The sequence below is a fragment of the Cetorhinus maximus genome, chromosome 6, assembly GCF_964194155.1.
Source record: "Cetorhinus maximus chromosome 6, sCetMax3.hap1.1, whole genome shotgun sequence".
Lineage (NCBI taxonomy): Eukaryota > Metazoa > Chordata > Chondrichthyes > Lamniformes > Cetorhinidae > Cetorhinus > Cetorhinus maximus.
In genome coordinates, this window is record NC_135884.1 from 39,305,998 (window position 1) to 39,329,230 (window position 23,233).

At 44.4% G+C, this 23,233-nt stretch overlaps 1 protein-coding gene across 6 annotated transcripts in view; it reads right to left on the reverse strand.

The window, feature by feature from the left end:
* The window catches only part of cadpsa (Ca2+-dependent activator protein for secretion a), a 580,082-nt gene that overhangs the window by 364,709 nt on the left and 192,140 nt on the right, over positions 1–23,233 (reverse strand). For all 6 annotated transcript variants that reach the window (XM_078543642.1, XM_078543641.1, XM_078543639.1 and 3 more), the window contains exons 4-5: positions 19,706–19,786; positions 1,845–2,081 (exon numbers count right to left, since the gene is read on the reverse strand). In XM_078543642.1, coding sequence (XP_078399768.1) covers positions 1,845–2,081; positions 19,706–19,786 — 318 coding nt within the window. The remainder of the gene's footprint in view (positions 1–1,844; positions 2,082–19,705; positions 19,787–23,233) is intronic.

Consider the following 23,233-nt stretch of genomic DNA (forward strand, 5'->3'; position numbering starts at 1 on the left):
CATATTTTAATAGAGATCTTTAGAGCCAGAAAGGAAATTCTTTCATCCCAGTTTGAATGAAATTAACCCATATGTTAGAGACATCTCCCAACTTCAACTTCACATTCACTAAACAAGTGCAGCAAAATTTTCATCATGTAAATCTTCAACTGATTTCTTCCCATGTCTGCAGTCGTTTATTTTAATGCAACTTCTCGCAATGCAACAGAGTTTGTGATGGGGCCAAAGACAACTGCTTCATTCTTCCCAATGTCTAGCTATAGGAAATTTCTGCCCATCAAGCACCAGGTGTTGGACAAGCAATGTGACAAATCAGACAGTAGAGGGGTCAAGAGAGGTGATGGGGTAGAGCTGTGTGTCGTCAGCGTACATGTGGAAACTAATGTTGTTCTTATGTGTGGTGTTGTCAAGGGGCAGCATGTAGGTGAGAAATAGGACAGGGTCAATGATACATTCTTGGGGAATACCAGAGGTAATGGTGTGGGAGCAGGAAGAGAAACCATTCCAGGCGAATCTTTTTGCAACTGGATAGGTAAGAATGGAATCAGCCAAATGCAGTCCAACCCAGCTAGAGGTTGGAGGAGATTGTGGTCAACCTCATTAAAGGCTGCAGACAGGTTAAGAAGGATAAGGAGGGATAGTTGACAATTATCACCATCATATAGGATGTAATTTGTAACTTTGATAAGGGTTGTTTCAGTACTGTCACGGGTACAGTTGAGTAATTCAAACATGAAGCTGCTGGAAATACAAGGATTTTGGAGAGGAAAGGCAGGTTGATGCTTGCAAGTACAGAAGGGTCAAAGTGGAGTTTTGAGGAGAGGGATAATGATAACAGATTTGAGGGGGGAGGGCATATCTGAGGATATTGGACCGTTAACAATAATCAGCAAACATGGGAGTCAGGAAGTGAAATTGGGTGGGCAGCAGTTTGATGGCAATAGGGTCGAGGAAGCAGAAAGCTGGTCTCATGGACAAGGTGAGCTTGAAGGGGACATGAGGTGAGATAGGAGAGAAATTAAATAAAGATGTAAATTTGGGATAGGGAAACTCTTTCGAGTTACCAACAGTCACAGATTGCAACTCTTCTCGAGTACAATCAATGTTCTTGGTTTCCAGGAGTGGGACATGAACCCACGACCCTCTGATTCAAAGGCGAGGGTGCTATGAACTGAGCCACAGACCTTAAGGGAGGAACAGAAATGGCAGAAGCAGCTGAAAGGCTGATCTCAATTTTTGTTATGAAGAAACCCATGAGCTCCTTGCACTTTTTGGAACAAAGAGTGGAGGGTGTCAAGGGAAGAAATTTATGGCAGTTTTTACTGGTGAAGGAAAGCTGAGGTATATCTTCACAGTCCAGAATACTTCTGAAATAGTAAGCCGTTTTACAGAATGGAAGGTCCTAGGTTCTCCTTCACAAGTTCCTGTTCTTAGCCAAGTAAATTAGGGAAATACTAAGCAATGCATTCCTCTGAGGTTTGACTCAGTGCAAAGGAAAGCATTTCATCCGAAGTGTTGTCGGGGGAGGGGATCAAATAGTAGGCAAGTTAATTCTGCTGAAGGGTCATGAGGACTCGAAACGTCAACTCTTTTCTTCTCCGCCGATGCTGCCAGACCTGTTGAGTTTTTCCAGGTAATTCTGTTTTTGTTTTGAAGTTAATTAGAATGTTAGTCACCCAGCCAGAGGCCAGAAATATACTACTTGTCTAGTCAGTTAGTCTTAGGTGGACCTAATTAGGCTGCAAACAATATCATAAAATGGGAAGAACAAGGAAAGCATATTTGACAAATTACATTATTGTAGCTTTACAACAGTACAAAACTAATATTTGCTATCTACTCACCTCAAGTGTAAAAGACAGTACAACATCAGATTTGGAGAGCTGGTTTTCATTTTCCTCCCCCATGTCGATGATGGAGGTATTATGACTGCGTTTCAGCTTCTGGAGTTTGAATTCCGAACCTCCTTTAGAAACAGGCATACTCTCCAGATTTGCCATTAGAAGATTTACAGATGACTTAAGCTCCTCAATAAACATGTTCTCCATTTCTTTTGACACAAACTTTAGAAACTTGCGTTCCTACAAAACAGTGACAACAATGTTATGCAACATCATTACACAAAGCAAAAGAGCATTCGATTAACTTTACATGGAATAATTCTCATTCTTCACAAAAGTTACCTCTTACGTCTATTGAGCTAAACATCCAAACAATAAGGAAATCACACCAATCTTGGCATTTTAAGGAACTTTGACTGTCCATGTGGCCTTCATATTCCATAACAGAATAAGGAATCTTTTCCCAGAAGAAGCAAATCAGCAGCAGGCTCGGCAATGATATCACAGGCTCCCAGTTTTATTACAAAAAGTGACTCAGCCTTTTCAAACCTTTCTTTTGAACGATGTTGTTATCAAAAAGTCAATATGATTAGCAGGATTGAGCAATGAATACTGTCAAAAGAGAATGCTAAAAAAAGTTTATAAGTGAAAATGTTCTAGCACATTCACAAAACCATTCAGAGCACCTCGTGTAAAGTTAGTGAGTGAGGTGTGCAGTAAACAGAGAATACAGAGCAACTCCTCAGATACTGAAGCAGCCCATGCCAATCTGCAGCGAGACCCGGACAACATCCAGGCTTGGGCTGATAAGTGGCAAGTAACATTCGCACCACACAAGTGCCAGGCAATGACCATCTCCAGCAAGAGAGAATCTAACCATCACCCTGATTTTCAATGGCATTACCATTGCTGAATCCCCCACTATCAACATCTTGGGGGCATACCAGTGACCATAAACTGAACTGGACCAGACATAAAAATACTGTGGCTACAAGAGCAAGTCAGAGGCAGAGAATTGTGAGGCAAATAACTCACCTTGTGACTCTCCAAAGCCTGTTCACAATCTATAAGGCACAAGTCAGCAGCGTGATAGAATACATTCTACTGAAAAGCGCTATATAAATACAATTTTTTCTCTCTTTTCATATAATTGCCCTGAGAAGGTGGCAATGGGCCTTCACATTGAACAGCTACAGTCCTTGTGGCAATGGTGAATTCATAGCTATTGTTTTCAACCAGTGATGTACTAAGCTTCTTCAGACAACATTAAAAGTCAATGGGTGGAATCGTCCCAAAAGAAACAGCAAAGTCTGATATCAGGCAGGGAAAGTGGCGTTTGACCCGCCGACGGTAATGGCCACTTTTTCCGGCGTATCGTGCGACACTTTGTTTAAGGATACAGAGGCACAGGTTTCACATCGGATTGCGGGCAGGGCAGCCTCTGATTAGCCTGCCCACCATCACCTCAGGCCGCCAGTAATTCAGGCACCATATTTGAAGGGCACCCCTGCACAGAATTAGCACTCTCCACGGGATCAAAAGCTGCTGAAAACATGCTGCACCCAAATTTAGCAACGACTCCCTTGAGTGCCTTCTGGACACAGTGGAGGCCCGCCGTGAAGTCCTCTACCCCTGCTCAGGGCAAAGGCCAGCATGCAAGGTTAGCAATCCAGCATGGTAGGCGGTGGCAGTAGCGGCAAAAGAGGACAGCCACCCAGTGCCGAAAGGGGATTAATGATCTCCCCCATTCCGCCAGGGTAAGCCACTCATCACTCAACTCTTACACTCACAAACCCAACGCACATCCACAGGGATCTCGCTCACTGCCAGTTCAAGGGACATCACCATTCACTCTCTCTCACACACCTTCATCTGCTCTGCGGATTGTGTTCTCATCCCATCCATGGTACCACTCACCACCCACACATGCCTGTCATCCTTCTCATCTGGCCTGGCAGGCATCCTGATTATGTTCTATCTGTATTTATGCAAGACAAGCTGGCAACAACAAAAGGGAGAGGTCGCAGACTGGTGGAGGAATGCTCGACATCAAGGTCTTCACAGACTTTGAAAATAGAGCCATCCAGCTGGCCGCCGATGATCTGGTCCAGTCCTGTGCTGATGGTGAGGTTGGTGGCGTTCAACCAAGTGAGGATCCAGCAGTGCAACATCCATCAGACAACCATGCTGTGAGTGAGTTCCCCTGTTCTGCAACCCCCTGCCATGCACTAAGTATCCCTCCTTGCTTTCGCAGGTACATCTTGAAGTAGCCAAGGGGGTCCACGAGCCAAGCCGCAAAAGACACCTCGGAAAAGAAATCAGATGACACCTTAATAGAAGGGTCATCATGGAGCTCACCCACAACCTCCACCAGTGCAGAGGCACACACCTTAGACCTAGTTCTAGAGTAGCCTCAGGGTCACAATCTGGTGAGCACATCGCACTGTCTGATCCACAGCAGGTGGAGGCAGGGACCTCCCAGGTTTTCGGCATTCAGAAGACTGCTGGAAGGTAGAAATCTGCTGAGTCTGAGTCCGATGAGGAGCCTCTGGGCTTGGTCATACCTCAGTCACTGGAGCTGCAAAGGCAAGCTTGGGAACATCAGGAAAGAATGTCTGCTGCACTCCTCAGATTACAAGCCACGATGGAGGAGTCTGTCTGCCTTCAGTCTGAGGTGATAGCGGCGGCATGTCAATGTACCGAGGCCAACGCTAGTAGGATGGCGGCCACTATGGAGACCATGGGCCAGGACATTGGTCCTGCACTGCTGCAGGAGCTGCACCCCATCACTGAGGCACTTGCAGGCATCCATCAGTGTCAATACAAGAGGAGGCAGGGCATCTCGATCTCACTCCAGCTGTCCCTTCCTCTCAAGGAGTCAGCATAGGGCCCTCAGGCACCTGTAGTGAGGAAGGTCAGCAGATGCACACCCCGATGCCATCCACCTGGGTGACTCCAATGGCCTCATCGCCTGCACCCTTGCCTTCCAGGACCTCATCACCCTCACCCCCTTTGATTTCCTCATCAGAGGAGACATGCAGCTCTTGCATCTCATCATCTAGGTCCTCCCCGCTTTGTATTGCTAGGTTGTGTAACGCACAGCAAGCCACTATAATGCATGACACCCTCTGGAGAATGTATTGCAGTGCTCCAGCAGATCTGTCCAGGCACTGGAATCTCATTTTCAGGATGCTAATGGTGTACTCAACCAAACTCTGGGTTGCAGAATGAGCCTTGTTATACTTTCTCTCAGGTGTGTCATCTGACATGTTCTTTGTGGGTAGCCCCTGACCTGAGGAGCCAACCCTGCATCCTGTGTGGTCCCTGGAAGATGTCAGGGATCTGAGGCCTGCTGAGGTTGTACAAGTCATGGGCGCTTCCGGGGTATCTTGCACACACCTGCATGATCTGTTTGTTACAGTCGCAGACCAGCTGAACGTTGAGAGTGTGGAGCCCTTTGCAGTTCACATATTGGACTGCTCGTTGCCAGGGAGATTTAAAAGCCACATGGGGGCAGTCGATGGCACCCTGCAGCTGTGGGAATCTGGAAATCTGAATAAATTCCAGCGCTCTTTCTTCCTGGCTTGCCTGACCCCTGTTGAAATTGACAAAGGTATGTGCCTTGGCAAAAAGGGCATCCGTGACCTCCTGGATACAACTGTGAGTGGAGGCTTGTGGGATCCTGCACAGGTCCCCAGTGGAGCCCTGGAAGGAGCCACTGCTGTAGAAATTGAATGCGGCAGAAGCTTTAACTGCAGCTGGCAGTGGATGCCATCTGTGTTCCCATGGTGCCAAATCCAGCAGAAGGTGGCATATGTGTGAGACCAGTTCCCTTGACATGCGCAGGCATTGGTGACACTGCTCACTTCTCGCTCATCTGCAGGTAGCACATGTGAAGTCTGTATACCCTGAGTCCAGTGATGCGCCTACGAACAATGGCTCTGTGCGTTTCATCTTCTGCGTGGGGAGGAGGCCCTTGGTCTCCAGCATTCTGCTCCTCCCTTTGGCGATCCAGGCGCCTCCATCGCATTCTTCTCCTTATTCTCTCCTGCCTATAAGAAATCAAGGAGACAGCAAGATCACCAGGCTCCAAGTTCCTGATGGTTTCCCCACTGCAGTATTAAAGAAAGAGATGCGAAGGTCAGCAATTTTCTCTTAAGAACCACTGTTGATCAAGTCGCCGCCTGCGGCTGCCTCTCAAGGCCCCTTAACGCAGCCAAAAGTCCAGGATGCCACATGGATACCCAGGGTTTAGTGCGCTTGATGGCTCACCATGCCCCACCCAGCAATGCCTCATATGACCGAGTGGCGGCAGTGTCAGCCACTCAACTGAATCCTGAACTCTCATCTCAGGCGCAGGCATTTTCTTAACCTGGGCTCCAAGCCTTCACGGTTTGCTTGCACCATAAGGGTGGCTTTTCAATGTCAAATGAAACGTAATGCAAGGGACGAGGAGTGCACCTCTCCATCAGTGCTTGATGGCCGCCTGCCCCAACAGGATCCTTAGGCTTGCCCAGTCATGCAATGGTTCTGCAGCACCATAGCACTCATTCAAGTTTGATGTGTGCACACAAGGGGTTAACAGTAGAGGAGCAATCACTGGCACTGAGGAATTAGTGCTGATTGAATGGGCATAATTGCTTGATTAAGCTGACTCCAAGCATGTCAATTGAGCTCAAGTTAAACACTCTCAGCTGTGATTGAGTGCTCATCTTTGACATGTTTTGCCATTAGCCCGGCTGTTTTCTTCACCTTCCCCCCACCCCACCCTGCCCCATGTGTTTGTGCTCAAACTTCAGTTGGTATTGCCATGACCCCACCTTGGCACTGTCGCCCTTGACCAAGGTTGCCTTCTCCCACATCCCCCTTTGCACTGTTGCCCTTGCCCCGAGGTTGCCTTCTCATCCTACCCCCTTTGCACTGTCACCCTTTCCCCGGCACCACAAGCCAACTGCAGAGACTTGCCTGTGCCCTCCCTGAATCCAAGGAGCCGCTGAGATCATTGCGAGCTCTGCAGTCACCTCTGAATTAACTTCAAAGTTGAGGTTGCCAGGTTCACATCTTTTAAAGGCAGTTGTAAACCAGCCCGTTGTGAAATCATACCGATGTGGGATTTAAATTTGTCGAGGTGGGATGATTCCGACGTGTGGCCACAATAATTAGATGCAAGTTTATTACAATTAAGTTTCCAACATTCGACGGTGGGAAATGCAGCCCACCATTGATGAGAGGAGGGGACCATCGCGTCCAGGATTTACGTCATATGGAAACATGACTAGGGCTTTCTCACGAGATTCTCTCACCACTGAACATGCCCACTGCAAAACAGGGGTGGAAAATTCCAGCCAATGTAATAGTTTAGGACTGAAGTCACATGCCAAGCAAACCAAGCAGGGGTGATAGACTCCCTTCTCTGAAGGATGTTAGTGCATCAGTTGGATTTTTACAAGAATTTGATCACTGGTGCAAACCCACAGATTTCCAGATTTATTGAATTTAATTTCATAATTTGCCATGGTGGGATTGGAACCCAACACAGCTAGTCCAGCACCATAACCACTAGGCTGACTATGTGTATTTAGTGTTGCAGAACAAAGGACTCTAGTTATAGTCCATGCATCTGTGATGGGTAACAGAGGGCAGCAACTGGCAGCTTCGATCAGTGGCTATAATGGTTATGGATCAGTGAACAGGGAGTGGAGTTGAATTTCTATGGGGGTCTGCCAATCATCCACCCTAACTTTGGTGGAAGATCCACAGAGATCCAGACAAAGGACATAAATACTGTTTCTCTCGGTTTCTTCTGATCTTCCACAGAGGTCATGGTAGACAATCGGGGAACCCCGATGGAAAGTCAATTTGGGACCATAAATGTACATAATGATTTCATCATCAATTGTGGCACTTCAACACTGACAACAGAAAATTATTTAGATCTGGAACGGGAAGAGTTTCCTCTGTGAGCTGAATCTGAAGGAAACGCTTCCTTTATTTAGTGGTTTTATTTATTCATGTAGAGGCGCAGGTGGGAATGGAAAAAGGATGATTTGTGGTCCTGACTGTACTTTTTGATCTTAACAACTGCGGTTTTCAAGACTACCCAGCTTTAATGATGTCCTAAAAAAATTGTGGCCTTTATTAGCTTTCCCAATGGGATCTGACAGAACAAGAACATCACAAAAGCTGTAGACTGGAAGAAGGCAGCAGACTTAAGTATCGTTTAGTGGGATGGCCTTCCTACAGTTGATGATGGTTTAGAAACCAGGGCTCGACATAAATTAGGAAAGTTATTTTTAGTTCTAAATCAAGCAGAAACTCAACAATACAATCGGGACCACAGTCTGGCGATGGCAGAAGTACATTTGACAAAGTGTTCAAGCCAACTATAGAAGTTTAGCCTAATTTGGCAGTGGGGAGCAGAAGGACTAGTCTTATAAATGAGAAAGAGAGAGAATTCTTTTGGCACTTACTAAGCAGACTGCAAAGAAACACGAATCTTCACTCCATTGGCTACTTAACCCAGAATATATGTCAAATAAAGATGAAATTGTAATCATTGTTAATGCACATTGCTCATATTTAGAATAGTGTTTTAAAAGAAAACACATTCCTAGAAAATCCACGTCATTTTCAGCACAATTTTAGGGGGCATAATATGGAAAAATAACTTTCCTAGCAGCAAAATGGGGTGAAACAACTAACATGAAGTTTCAAACCCAGAATTGATTGTCACCCAAATTCTCTTGGGCTTTTTGGTCTTTCCTGCAACTTGTCTGCCTGAGTCAGCTCAATTACATCTTCAATGAGGGCCAATGCTTTTGCAGCTCTGAGTTTCCTGCTTTTACACATGCAATGCATTCGGCATTAAATTTGGCCCAATGTTGCCATAGGTGCAATATAGCATACACTTATCAGGGAACTGATGTACTCTACCAGAGAACCTTCATTTAAGCCACTACTGAGCAAGCATTCACACCCCATTCCTCAGGCTCCCTGTCTTTGAATCCCCCTTCAACATGTATTATATGACCTTTAGTGTTTCTAACTGCTGGATAATTCTTTAGTAAAGTGTGTAGAAAAATTATTGGTTGGTTAGTGTAAAAGAAAAACTTTCACTTTCGATGCGCATTATAGGCGCACCTATACTTTGAGTAATCCATGCCAATGAGCACAATGCTTACTGATAATTTTAGTTTGATTAAATTTTGATCACTGTAAAAACAGTGATTCATTGCTGAAAAAAGAGACACATGTTGCTGAAGCATATCATCCTGCACTCAACAGAACAAACTCAAAAATGCCAAATTTCAAATGATCAAACAATTTATACTACAGGTGAAAAGGGCGCCTAATTGGTTGACAAGTCAAGTCTGATTAGCCAAGGCACTGCCATGGAGAAAGCAATAGGGAACTATAGGCCCCGCCATGCTTCCAGGTAATTCAAAATAGGTGCAAGGCTTGAACATATTCCTTATGTTTGCAGAGAACAGGTTCCTGCATATGCATGTCACTTCTAGCAAGCGTAAATGAGCTCGACGGATTATCTTAAATTGTTTGTTAGTGTAGCTATTAGCGCTCTCAGGATTGTTCAACAAGTGCTGCCCAATTGCAGAATCACATCTAACAGTAGATGATTTCTTTTGGATTTTGCAAGCATGGACTGGTTAAATACAGTCTGTAATGATTTAGCAAATGGCATAGCAAAAGTGTGTCCAATATCTTTAATGTTATACAAAAGCGAGAATTTTATGGAAGTGACTTGACAGCCAGCAAGAGACCCGCGCAGCCTCCTCCTGGGAAAGCCTGCTATATTAAGGGCCAGAAAGTTGAAAGGTCACTGGCAGGCCTTTCATGGGATCAGGACCCCGGGGGCAGGAAGTCCTGCCTATCTGAGAGCTGCTGGCCAATCAGAGGTTAGCAGCTCCTTTACTCAGCAGCGTCACCAGAAAAGCAGTGGCTGTTGCGGGAAACACACTCACCAGAGGCCCAGGATCAAGGAGTGATCCAGGCCAGAGGGAAGTGATAGCAGGATGGGGGCTGCGGGAGAGGGGGTTTTAGGGGGTCAGCAGCAAGGGAGGTGAGTGGCTTTCAGCGAGCCCCCTCTTCGCGATGCTGGGTCCTTGATCAGGAATTGATGCCTTTGAATGAAGGACCCCCCCCCCACACCCCCAAGGGAAACCACAAGCAACCTGCACAGCTTTGCATGTTGTGCTCCCTGCGTGGTATCAGGCCCGCCCGCCATTGGGTTAATACTGGCAGCAGCGGGAAGAGGCCCTGAATTGGGCATTAATTGCCCACATAAAGGAAACAATTGGTAGCAAGGCCATCCATGGGCCTTCTCGCCATAGATTTAATTGGAGTGGAGACGGGAAGGTTGCAGGGTCCCCACCTGCCACGATCATACCCAATTAAATGTCCTCCCTGCCTTCAATCTCACCTCAGGTGGGGGCATTAAATACCACCCATAATGTCAATATGTGACATATGGATCGTCATTTTGAAGGCACAAAGGACTGGATTTTCCACTATTTTACCATTCAATGTTAGTGTATTAGCGTGCAAATATTCCAAAATTTAAAACTAAAGCAAAAAAATGTTGTCACCAATGCAGAGGAACAAAGACCAGGGTTTTTGCAGAGCTGCTTTTACTCTTCCTTCATAACTATGCCAGAAATGCAGCAGGAATCCTACATACATGTGTAAACAAAATAACCACTGAAAGTGCGGTAGTTATGTCAGTGAAATGGAAGGAGCTTTGAGGAAGTTCTCAACCACGGGTGTATTTGGAAATTGCATTGTGTGCATGCAAGAAACTGTTAATGCATCGGGCAGATGGGGCATTTGGATGAATGCCTTGTCAGTGATAACCTGGCACTGATGCTGTAACGTACTGTACCACTTGACCAATTAGAATTAACATGCAGCATTATTTTATCACACACTCAAGTTATCAAGGGCGTCTTCAGTACACCACAAAGAATATCATAAAAACATGTAGGATAAGGCATAGGGTGGATTGCGCTTCAATTTAGTAACGTAATAATGGTTTAAGATAACATTAGAGCAATTTATCATTGTAATCTAATCCCAAGATACTTTCTGTCCTGCATACAAACTCTAGTGCTTCAATTTTATTCTCAACAATATTTTTGATGGTGGCAAATGGCATGATGTACAGTGATATACAGCAAGCTTCCTGGATTGAATCATTTGCTTTGAACTGAAGCACTAATAGGTTTTATTTCATTGCATGCTATGGGGAAGCAGTGCATTATTATATGTACCCTTACAGCAAATGATAAGAGCACTCCAGAAATCAACCATTATCTTTGTATCTAGAGGGTAGAAAAAAATTAGATTACATGCGTACATATGAATTAGGAGCAGGAATAGGCCATTTGGCCCCTTGAGCATGCTCCGCCATTCAATAAGATCATGGCTCATTTGATTATGGCCTCAATTCCACATTTCACCTACCCCTGATAACCTTTGATACCCTTGTTAGTCAAGAATCTGTCTACCTCTGCCTTAAAAATATTAATTGACCCAGCCTCCACTACTCACTGGGGGAAAAGAGTTCCAAAGATTCATGACCCTCAGAGACAAAAATATTCTTTTCATCTCTGCCTTAAATGGGAGGCCCCTTATTTTTAAACTGTGTCCCCTAGTTTCCATAAGAGGAAATATCCTTTCAGAATTCACACTGTCAAGTCCCCTCAGGACCTTAGATGTTTCAATAAGACTACCTCTCAATCTTCTAAGCTCTATTGGATACAAGCCCAGCCTGTCCAACCTCTCCTCGTAAGATAACCCCACCCCCCACCATCCCAGGCATCAGTTGAGTGAACCTCCTTTGAACTGCTTCTAACACATTTATATCCTTTCTTAAATAAGGAGAACAAAATTTTGCACAGTACAATTGGAGGAGCTTCAGCCCCTGACTTTGTCCAACAGGTAAGAGGTGCTTGCTACCTGTGTGGAAGAGGTGAAGGACTGCAAGGTGGATGAATGGACTGACCATGGCACCATGGTGAAGGATGCCATTCAAGTGTGGGGACTTAAGAGGAATGCGGTAACGATAGGAGACAGCATAGTCGGGGGCACAGAAACTGTTCTCTGCAGTCAAGAGTGAGAGTCCAGATGGCTATGTTGCCTGCCCGGTGCCAGGGTTCAGGACATCTGCTCAGAGCTAGAGAGGAACTTGCAGTTGGAGGGGGAGGATCCAGTGGTCGTGGGCCATATAGGTACCAACATCTTAGGTAAGGCTAGGGAAGAGGTTCTGCATGGAGAATCTCCATGCATAGAGAACCATTATTACCTGAGCCACGTGCAAATTGGTATAGGGTAAACAAAATCAGAGAGATGAATGCATGGCTCAAAGACTGCTGTGCGAGAAGTGGGTTCCGGTTCTTGGGGTACTGACACCAGTACTAGGGAAAGTAAGGCCTGTACCATTGGCATGGTTTACACCTGAACCGTGCTGGGTCCAGTGTTCTAGCGAGCCGTGTGACTAGGGAAGTAGGGAGGGTTTAAAACTAAATAATAGGGGCAAAGGATCAAATCTGGGGAGATGTGGTAAATCAAAGAATAGAGACAAGGCAAGAGAGAAATATATTAATATGGGAAAGGATAAACAGACCATGACAGGAAGGGACAGAGCGTACAAATCAAAAACTAAATGAGCAGATAAGGCTAGAGGTTACAAAAATAAATAAAGGACAAAACTAAAGGCTCTGTATCTGAATGCACGTAGCATTCAAAACAAAACAGATAAACTGATAGCTCAAATAGAAATAAATAAGTATGGTCTGATAGCCACTACAGAGACATGACTGCAGGATCTCATAGATTGAGACCTGAATATTTAAGCGTACGTGACATTAAGGAAAGGCAGGAAGCTAGGAAAAATTGGATGGGTGGCTCTGTTAATTAATGATGGTATTAGCACACTAGAGAGGGATGGCCTAAGTTCAGGAAACCAGGATGTATGACCGAGAAATGATAAAGGCAAGAAGTCAATTGTGGGAGTGATGTATACACTCCCTAACCAGTACCCACACAGTAGGTCAGAATATAAAAGAAGAAATAATTGGAGCTCATCAGAAAGGTATGACGTTAATCATGGGGGATTTTAATCTACATATAGACTGGAAAAATCAGATGGGCAAAGATAGCCTAGATGAGAAGTTCATAGAATGTTTTCGGGATAGTTTCTTAGAACAGCATGTTCTGGAGTCAACCAGAGAGCAGGCTACACTAGACCTGGATTAATTAATGACCTCATAGTGAAGGCACACCTAGATAGCAGCGATCATAATATGATTGAATTTTACATTCAGTTTGAAAGAGAGAAGAGTGGGTCTAAGACTAGTATTTTAAACTTAAATAAGGACAATTATGAGGGCATGAATGCAGAGCTAGCTGAAGTGAACTGGCAAATTAGGTTAAGGGATAGATCAATAGAGATGCAGTGACAGACATTTAAAGGGATATTTCAGAATACACAGAATAGATACATTCCAGCGAGAAAGAAAAATTCCAAGGAGAGGATCCGCATTTCGTGGTTAACTAAAAAAAGTCAAAGACAGTATCAAACTTAAAGAAAAAGCATATAATTTCACAAGGATGGGTGGCAGGTCAGAAGATTAGACAGAATATTAAAAAATAGCAAAGAATGACTAAAAGATTAATAAGGAGCAAAAAAGTTACAGTACGAGAGAAAGCAAGCCAGTAATATAAAGACAGTTACTAAAAGTTTCTATAGATATTTTTTTAAAAGTTAACAAAGTGTGCATTGGTCCCATAAAAAGTGAATCTGGGGAATTAATAACGGAAAATAAGGGGATGGCAGATGAAGTGAACAGGTATTTTGCATTGGTCTTCACTATAGAGGATACAAGTAACATCCAGGGATGGTTGTAAATCAGGAAATGGAAGGGAGGACGGAACTCAAGAAAATTACTATCTCCAGGGAAGTTGTACTGAACAAACAGTTGGAAATGCAGGTTGACAAGTTCCCAGGTCCTGATGGACTTCATCCTAGATTCTTAAAAGAAGTGGCTAGTGAGATAGTTGATGCGCTGGCTTTATTTTCCAAAATTCCCTGGATTCGGGGAAGGTTCCATTAGATCAGAAAATAGTGAATGTAACTCCTATATTCAAAATAGGAGGGAGGCAGAAAGCAAGAAACCACAGGCCATTTAACTTAACATCTGTCACAGGGAAAATGTTAGAAGCTATTATAAAAGACATTAAAGCAGGGCACTTAGAAAAATTCAAGGTAATCAGACAGAGATTGTGAGAGGGAAATCATGTTTAACAAATTTATTGGAGTTCTTTGAAGAAGTAACATGTGCTGTGGATAAAGGGGAACCAGTGTATATACTATACTTAGATTTTCAGAAGACAATTGATAAGATGCCACATCAAAGGTGATTGTGGAAAATAAAAGCTCATGGTGTAGGGGGTAACATATTGGCACGGATAGAAGATTGGCTAGCTAACAGGAAACACAGAGTAGTCATAAATGGGTTGTTTCCTGGTTGGCAAGATGTAACAAGTGATAAGCCACAGGGATCAGTGCTGGGGCCTCAACTTCTTACAGTTTCTATAAATGACTTGAATGAAGGAAGCAAAGGTTTGGTTGCTAAATTTGCTGATGACACAAAGATAAGTAGGAAAGTGAGAGTTGTGAAGAGGACATAAGGAGACTACAAAGGGATATAAGTAAGTTAAGTGAATGGGCAAAGATCTGGCAAATGGAGTATAATGTAGAAAATGTGAAATTGTCCATTTTGGCAGGAAGAATAAAAAAGCAGCATATTTTCTAAACGATGAGAGATTGCAGAGCTCAGACTCAGGGGGATCTGGGTGTCCTAGTGCATGAATCGCAAAAGGCTAGCATGCAGGTACAGCAAGTAATTAGGAAAGCTAATAGCATGTTATTGTTTATTGTGAGGGGAAATGAATACAAAAGTAGGGAGGATATGTTTCAGATATACAGGGCATTGCTGAGACATCTGGAGTACAGTGTACAGTATTGGTCTCCCTATTTAAGGAAGGACGTAAATGCATTGGGAGCAGTTCAGAGAGGTTTACTTGACTAACATCTGGAATGGGCGGGCTGTCTTATGAGGAAAGTTTGGACAGGCTAGACTTGTATCCGCTGGAGTTTAGAAGAGTAAGAGGCGACTTGATTGCAACATATAAGATCCTGAGGGGTCTTGACAAGGTGGATGCGGGAAGAATGTTCCTCTTGTGGGAAGATCTAGGGGGTCACAGTTTAAAAATAAGGGGTCACTCATCTAAGACAGAGATGAGGAGAAAGTTTTTCTCTCAAGAGGGTCATGAGTCTTCAAAACACTCTTCCTCATAAGGCGATGGAAGCAGAGTCTTTGAATGATTTTAAGGCAGAGGTAGATAGATTCTTGATAAGCAAGGGGGTGAAAGGTTCTTAGGAGTAGGCGGGAATGTGGGGTCGCAGTTACAATCAGATCAGCCATGATCTTATTGAATGGCGGAGCAGGCCACCAGGCCGAGTGGCCTACTCCTGCTCCTAATTCGTACATTCATCATGTACTCTAGATGTGGTCTCACCAATGCCTGGTACAACTGTAGAAAACATCCCTACTTTTATAAAAGCAAAATACTGCGGATGCTCGAAATCTGAAACAAAAACAGAAAATGCTGGAAAAACACAGCAGGTCTAACAGCATCTGTGGAGAGAGAAACAGAGTTAACATTTTGAGCCTGATTATATGGCCCTTCTTCAGAGCTGAAGAGAAGTGAAAATGTGATGAAATTTATACTGTTTAAGGGGGGATGGGGCAGGAGGAGTTGGATAGGCGGCCAGCGGTAGATGTGGACAAAAGAGGGATTGAAAAAGATGTCATGAACTAAAGGACAAAAGGAGTGTTAAAGGTAGTGGTTAGTGCTAAAAAAAGGTGCTGATAGTGGCATAAAGGTAATAAAGCAGAACGTGATAATAGCAGAACAAGGGTAGCACTGTGTGAAAGAACAAATTGGAACAAGTAACAGATAGCCCTGTCGGGGATGGGGTGGGGGGAGGGGGCATGGTGGGGGGGGGAAAAAGGATGGAAAATGGGATAGAAGGGGGGATAAAAAAAAAGGATAAAACCACGAATAAATGAATGAAAATAAAAACAAAATAAGTAGATAAAAAATAAAAATGAATGTAGAAAAAAGGGGATAAAAAAGGGGGTGAGGATGGAGGAGAGAGTTCATTGTTGAACTCAATTTTTAAGTCCGGAAGATTGTAAAGTGCCTAATCAGAAGATGAGGTGCTATTCCTCCAGTTTGCGTTGGGCTTCACGGAACATTGCAGCAGGCCAAGGATGGACATGTGGGCATGAGAGCAGGGTGGAGTGTTGAAATGGCAAGCGACCTGAAGGTCTGGGTCATGCTTGTGGACAGACCGGAGGTGTTCCGCAAAGCGGTCACCCAGTCTGCATTTGATCTCCCCGATGTAGAGACCACCACATTGGAAGCAGCGAATGCAGTAGACCAAATTGAAGGAGGTACAAGTGAAGCGCTGCTTCATCTGAAAGAAGTGTTTGGGCCCTTGGACAGTGAGGAGGGAGGAAGTAAAGAGGCAGGTGTTGCACTATCCGTGATTAGATGGGAAGGTGCAGTGGGAAGGGGATGAGGTGTTGGGGGTGATGGAGGAGTGGACCAGGGTGTCCCGGAGGGAACAGTCCCTACAGAATGCTGACAGGGAGGGTGAGGGAAAGATGTGTTTGGTGGTGGCATCATGCTGGAGTTGGCGGGAATGGTGGAGGATGATCCTTTGAATGCGGAGGTTGGTGGGGATGAAAAGTGAGGACAAGGAGGATCCAATCATGGTTCTGGGAGGGAGGAGAAGGTGTGAGGGCAGAGGCGCGGGAGGTGGGTAGGACATGGCTGAGGGCCCTGTCAACCACAGTAAGGGGGAAACCTCGGTTAAGGAAGAAGGAAGACATGTCAGAAGCACTGTTTTGGAAAGTGGCATCAGCGGAACAGATGCGACAGAGGCGAAGGAACTGAGAGAATAGGATGGAGTTCTTACAGGGAGAAGAGTGTGAGGAGCTATAATTGAGGTAGTTGTGGGAGGTGGTGGGCTTGTAATGAATATTGGTGGACAGTCTATCACCAGAAATGGAGACAGAGAGGTCAAGGAAGGGAAAGGAAGTATCGGAGATGGACCATGTGAAGGTTAGAGGGGTGGAAATTGGAAGCAAAATTGATAAATTTTTCCAGATCCAGACAAGAGCATGAAGCGGCAATGAAACAGTCATCAATGCACCGAAAAAAGATTTGTGGGAGGGGGCCTGAGTAGGGTTCCACATACCCCATAAAGAGACAGGCATAACTGGGACCCATGCGGGTACCCATAGCCACATCTTTTATTTGGAGGAAGTGAGACATGGGTACCCGCATGGGTCCCAGTTATGCCTCTTTATGGGGTGTGTGGAACATACCCTGTTCCATTGCCACTCAGGCCCCACCCCTCACAGCTCTTCTTCTGGTACATCCACAACTGTTTCATTGTCGCTTCACACTCTCGTCTGGACCTGGGAAAATTTATTAATATCTGCTTCCAATTTCCACCCCTCTATCACCTTCAAATGGTCCATCTCTGACACTTACCTTCCCTTCCTTTACCTCTGCCTCAATTTTTGGTGATAGACCGTCCACCAATATTCATTACAAGCCCACCAGCTGCCACAGCTGTCTTGACTAAAACTCCTCACACCCTGCTTCCTGTAAGGACACCATACTATTCTCTTAGTTACTTCGCCTCCGTCGCATCTGTTCTGATGACGCCACTTTCCAAAACGGTGCTTTTGACATGTCTCCCCTCTACTGTGGTTGACCCATCTCCCGCGCCTCTGCCCTCACACCTTGCTCTCCCTCCCAGAAGCATGTTAGGGTCCCACTTGTCCTCACTTTTCACCCCACCAGCCTCCGCATTCAAAGGATCATCCTCCACCATTTCTGCCAACTCCATCATGATGTCACAACTAAATCTTCCCCTCACACCTCCCCGTCAGCATTCAGTAGCGACCGTTCCCTCCGGGACACCCTGGTCCATTCCTCCATCTTATCCCCTTCCCATGCAATCGCAGAAGGTGCAACACCTACTCCTTTACCTCCTCCCTCCTCACCATCCAAGGGCCCAAACACTTCCTTCAGGTGAAGCAGCGCTTCGCTTGTACCTCCTTCAATTGGTCTACTGCATTCGCTGCTCCCAATGTCTCTACATCGGGGAGACCAAATGCAGACTGGGTGACCACTTTGCGGAACACCTCCGGTCTGTCTGCAAGCATGACCCAGACCTTCAAGTTGCTTGCTATTTCAAAACACCACCCTGCTCTCACGTTCACATGTCCATCCTTGGCCTGCTGCAATGTTCCTGTGAAGCCCAATGCAAACTGGAGGAACAGCACCTCATCTTCCGATTAGACACTTTACAGTCTTCCGGAACTAACTTCGGGTTCAACAACTTCAGACCATGAACTTTCTCCTCCATCCTCACCCCGTTTTTTTAAAAGCCCCTTTTTTCTACATTCATTTTTATTTTTTATCCACTTATTTTTATTTTTATTCATATATCTGTGGTTTTGTCCCCTTTTTTGATCCCACCTTCTATCACATTTCCCATCCTTTTTTCCTCCACCACTGCCCCCTCCCCCCACCCCCATCTGTTACTTGTTCCATGTTGTTCTTTCACACAATGCTACCCTTGTTCTGCTATTATCACATTCTGCTTTCCTACCTTTATGCCACTATCAGCGCTTTTTTTTTGGCTCTAACCACTACCATTAACACTCCCTTTGTCCTTCAGTTCATGACATCTTTGTCAATCCCTTTGACCCCACCTACCACTGGCCTTCTATCCAGCTCCACCTGTGTCCGCACCCCCCACCTTAAACAGTATAAATTTCATCACATTTCAACTTCTCTTCTACTCTGAAGAAGGGTCATACAGACTCGAAACGTTAACTCTGTTTCTCGCTCCACAGATGCTGCTAGACATACTTTTATTTTCGATTCCCCTTGCAATAAATGACAACATTCCATTCGCCTTCCTAGTCACTTGCTGTACCTACTAGCTTTTCCTGATTCATGTACTAGGACACCCAGATCCCTCTGTACCTCAGAGTTCTGCAATCTCCCTCCATTTAAATAATATGCTGCTTTTCTATTCTTCCTGCCAAGTGGACAAGTTCATATTTTCCCACACTATACTCCATCTACCAAATTTTTGCCCACCCATTTAACCTATCCAAATTCCTGTGCAGATTGCAGAGCTACAACTAAATTCTGATGCCAATTTTGAGGTTAAGTATTTGACTATTTTTTCAAATTAGGCGCAAGTTATTTTTACTTGATTTGAAATCGTGCTGTAACTAGACAAAGAAAAAGCAGTTCACTATTAAAGGTTAAATTTAAACAGTTGGATTACATAATGGTTCTCAGCATGTGTTTATTTCTCCCGGATGTCTCTGAAGTCCTGATATGCTTTCACTGCATTCACCAGAAACCACCCAAGGGATAAATCTTGACAGTGTAGTCAGTAAGCTCTACTAAGTGATATAACTTGCAGTAGGGTCAATTATTTGCTCAAGATAATCGTCACAGTTTTTAACTTTTGTGCTTTACAGAAATCAGCAGAGACAATTTCCATCTATTTCAGTGGATCCAGATTCTCTTAAATTACAATGCTTCACAAAAATTCAACAGATATGAAAATTAAATTGCTTACTATTTCTCAAAAGAAAATGTAAAAATAGCATATGGAAGAAAATGCAGTGCAAAGAATGGGACGAAATTCTGTTGATATTTTGTGCTGTCCTTTTACTCACCCTTGCTATTTGATCTGCCATCTGAAGACGCCCATCCAGCTCCCGCCTGATTTGAGCTGCCTGCTCATCTGGGTTATCAAGCTGTAAATACAATAGAACAATTTTAAATTTGTATTGATTCACTGTCACTGCTGTAAAAAAGTAAATTAAGGACCCTGACCCAAGAAATTGGGTGGTTTTTGCCACTTCAAGAAGTGATCTTAAAGCTCCAAAGTGGCATCCACAGTGTATGTGCACATTTCTGGGACAAATTGTTTCAAATGACACTTAGATACGGAGATAAGTACACATGTAATGAACATCTAACAGAAATATTCAGAGCAAGCAGACCATGATGCCAAATCAGCACGTAACCCTGATCTGAGGCCAGCGGTGCCATTTTGGAGGTCAACATTGCAGCCGACGCCCTCTCTTAACCAGGTAGCAGCAAGAACATCAACATTCTGGTGCATAACCATAAGTTTACAAAATTGTGAGGGGTATAGACAGAGTAAATGCGAGTAGGCTCTTTCCACTTAGATTAGGAGAAATAAACACGAGAGGACATGGCTTTAGGGTGAAAGGGGAAAGGTTTAGGGGGAACATTAGGGGGAACTTCTTCACTCAGAAAGTGGTGAGAGTGTGGAACGAGCTACCATCTGACGTGGTAAATGCGGGCTCACTCTTAAGTTTTAAGAATAAATTAGATAGATACATGGATGGGAGAGGTCTGGAGGGTTATGGACTAGGTGCAGGTCAATGGGACTAGCGGAATAATATTTCAGCACAGACTAGAAGGGCCGAATGGCCTGTTTTCTGTGCTGTAGTATTCTATGGTTCTATAACCACCCCCCCACCAACCACACACACACACACACACACACACACACACACACACACACACACACAATGAGAGCCATGATAGAGCAGGGGATCAGTGTACTGACACAATAATTCCAATACATTTTCTGCTCTGGAGGAGCCTTGCACGACTTGGCAGAGAGACTAATCAAAATTTGTGCTGGTCTTCTACAGACTGCACAACCTTATCATCATGAGAGGACAACCCTTGCCACCAGCTAAACGGCTCAGGAGCTGGAGGAGAGAACCTGAGATAACCTGGACAGCCCCTTTCTGGATGGCCTGGTTGCAAAGAACTCATTCGAGAGTGATACTAGCACCAGCGAACACAATTTCATATTCACCATCAATTCCACACATAGCTTTCCTCAGTAACTGACCATCACAGTGCCTGTTTGTCCACAAAGCAAAAATAAACACTACCACAAAATAAACATACCAAACCAAAAGTTATAAGCAAGATCATATATTTGCATACAAAAGTCAACTAATACGCCTCTTGCATTCCCTTAGTACCTGTCGTCCATGAACCTTTACCTGTCCTTTTGAGTGCTAGCAGCTGCTGCATGGAAGGCTCCTGATTTTCAGTGGATAAAATTGCAGATGGCTTTGGAGGACAATCTTGAGCAGCTCTGGGCCTCGACGAACTGACTGCAGACTGCACCATGTCGGCATGGGTGGCAGTGGTCTGGGCTGGCTGGCTAATGTGCAACAACAAGCATACTGGCAAAGTAGCACGAGTGGAAGGATGAATACTTGCTCCATGGAGCCATTGTCAGTGCCGTTACGATCTGGTTAGGGACCAGTAACTTTTTTGTTTAATTCCAACCTCTGTAAAGCCTCCATACTCCTTGGCATTGTCCATAGGCTTTCTGGCAGGCTTTCCAATGCACCAAGCATTTTGTTGTGCAGACCATCAGTATTCTTTTGTGGGTTGTCTGATTGAAGTCTTCAGCCAAGTCCTCTGCAGAAGAAAGCTTAGGTGAGCTGGCACCTTTGCTATTCCTGACCCTAGCCTGGCTGCAAGCCCACTCGTGCCCAGTGTCTCGCCACATGCAGATCCCACCTCTAATCTATCCTCTAAGATATGCTAAGTGTCAGTATCTGAGATGGTGGCCGAATGTATGAAATCAAGTGATAGTGCTCTGTCTTCATTATCACTCTCTTCTTGGCTTCCTCCACTGCCTGGTCAGTTGTCCAGAGGGCTTTCTTCCCCCTTGTGGATCTCTCCTCCTTTCCATGATCTTCACCAAAACTTCCAGTGCAATGTCTGAAAACCTTGGAGTCCACTTTGCCCTGTTGTGCCATTCCTCACTCTTTTTCCCAGGTCAGATTCTCTTCAACCACAACTCTCAACATCTGCTTCAGCCAAATACACCTACTTCCTCTTTAAGAGATGCAGGCTAGCTCTAAGTGATGATAGCCACCCAGGGTACTGGCTACCTGCTGGTGCAGCCAATGAACACTGTGGCTGCTGCTAGCTGGATGCAGAGATTAAATGATCATGCAGCACAAAGTTAGCTTGCTGCCTGCATTACACACACCAGGCATGAGTTAATCACGCATTGTGATACCCATGCCCATTTTTGGGGACTAATCGAATTTAGCCCTCCATGACTCTGAATTGTCACTGTTGAATTTTTTATGCTATGCAATGCTGCCTGCTGTGATTACCCTGACACTGGCTGCCCTGACACCAACAGTACATGAGTAGAAAAGAATGTTAAACAAGAATTCTCTGGAACATTTCAAGACTCATAATCATTACTCTTATGACTCACTGGTTGAGAAAAATTCTATTATTCAGAATTTAGTAAAAGCTATTGAAATATTTTTCTTTGAATATGAATTCATAATGCAACAATGATACATTATTACATTTTTCATTGCAAGGGGTATTTTCTACATGGATGGGCTAACAGTTCCCAGTTATATCCTGACATTAAAATGCAGGGAACTGTTTTTCCAAGGGTAAGAATGTAATCTTGGACCAGAGTGATGTATTTGCGTCAAGTTCCAGTGCCAGAGATTAAGCTATTATCAATGCCAAGGGCTTAGTTTTCCCTCTATTAACAAGTAGAAAATCAATATGACTCAGCTAATGCAAAGGAAGGAAAGAAAATGGAGCATACACTTGGCCCCAGCTTGTTTCAAGTCAGTGGCATTGAGATTTGGTGTAGAGTGCTGTCACCAAACCCTATGTGATTAAGCTAGAGGAGGAATTAAATTAAACATTGTGGGGTAGAGTTCCTGCTTTGGGTGGAATCAGTGATTACAGAGCAAATTGCACCAGTTTTGGAAAGTGCTACCGTGCCCCCTTCCCTTCCTGGATTTCCACTCAATATTTTTTCAATATCGGTGAATGCAAAATCTGCTCTAAACCAATACAATTGAGTACTGTTTGCGTTTTGTTTTTAAAAATCTTTCCTACTTATAAAGAGTGATCTTTTAGTGAAGTTTGATTAAAACGGACAAAAATTAGTATTTTTAATCAGCGTCAAACATTCTCAAAGAAGGCCCACAAAATTGGCCATGCCTCTAAGGGCTGAACAACACTCTGAAGGCCACCAGGAATAACTGCAACGTGGGTGTTGGTCAATCTCACATCAAGGACTACACCATCAACAAGGTGGGATTTAAACTTGTCCCAAACTTGTAGGCAGGGCCTTCTTCCAGCATGATGCTTTT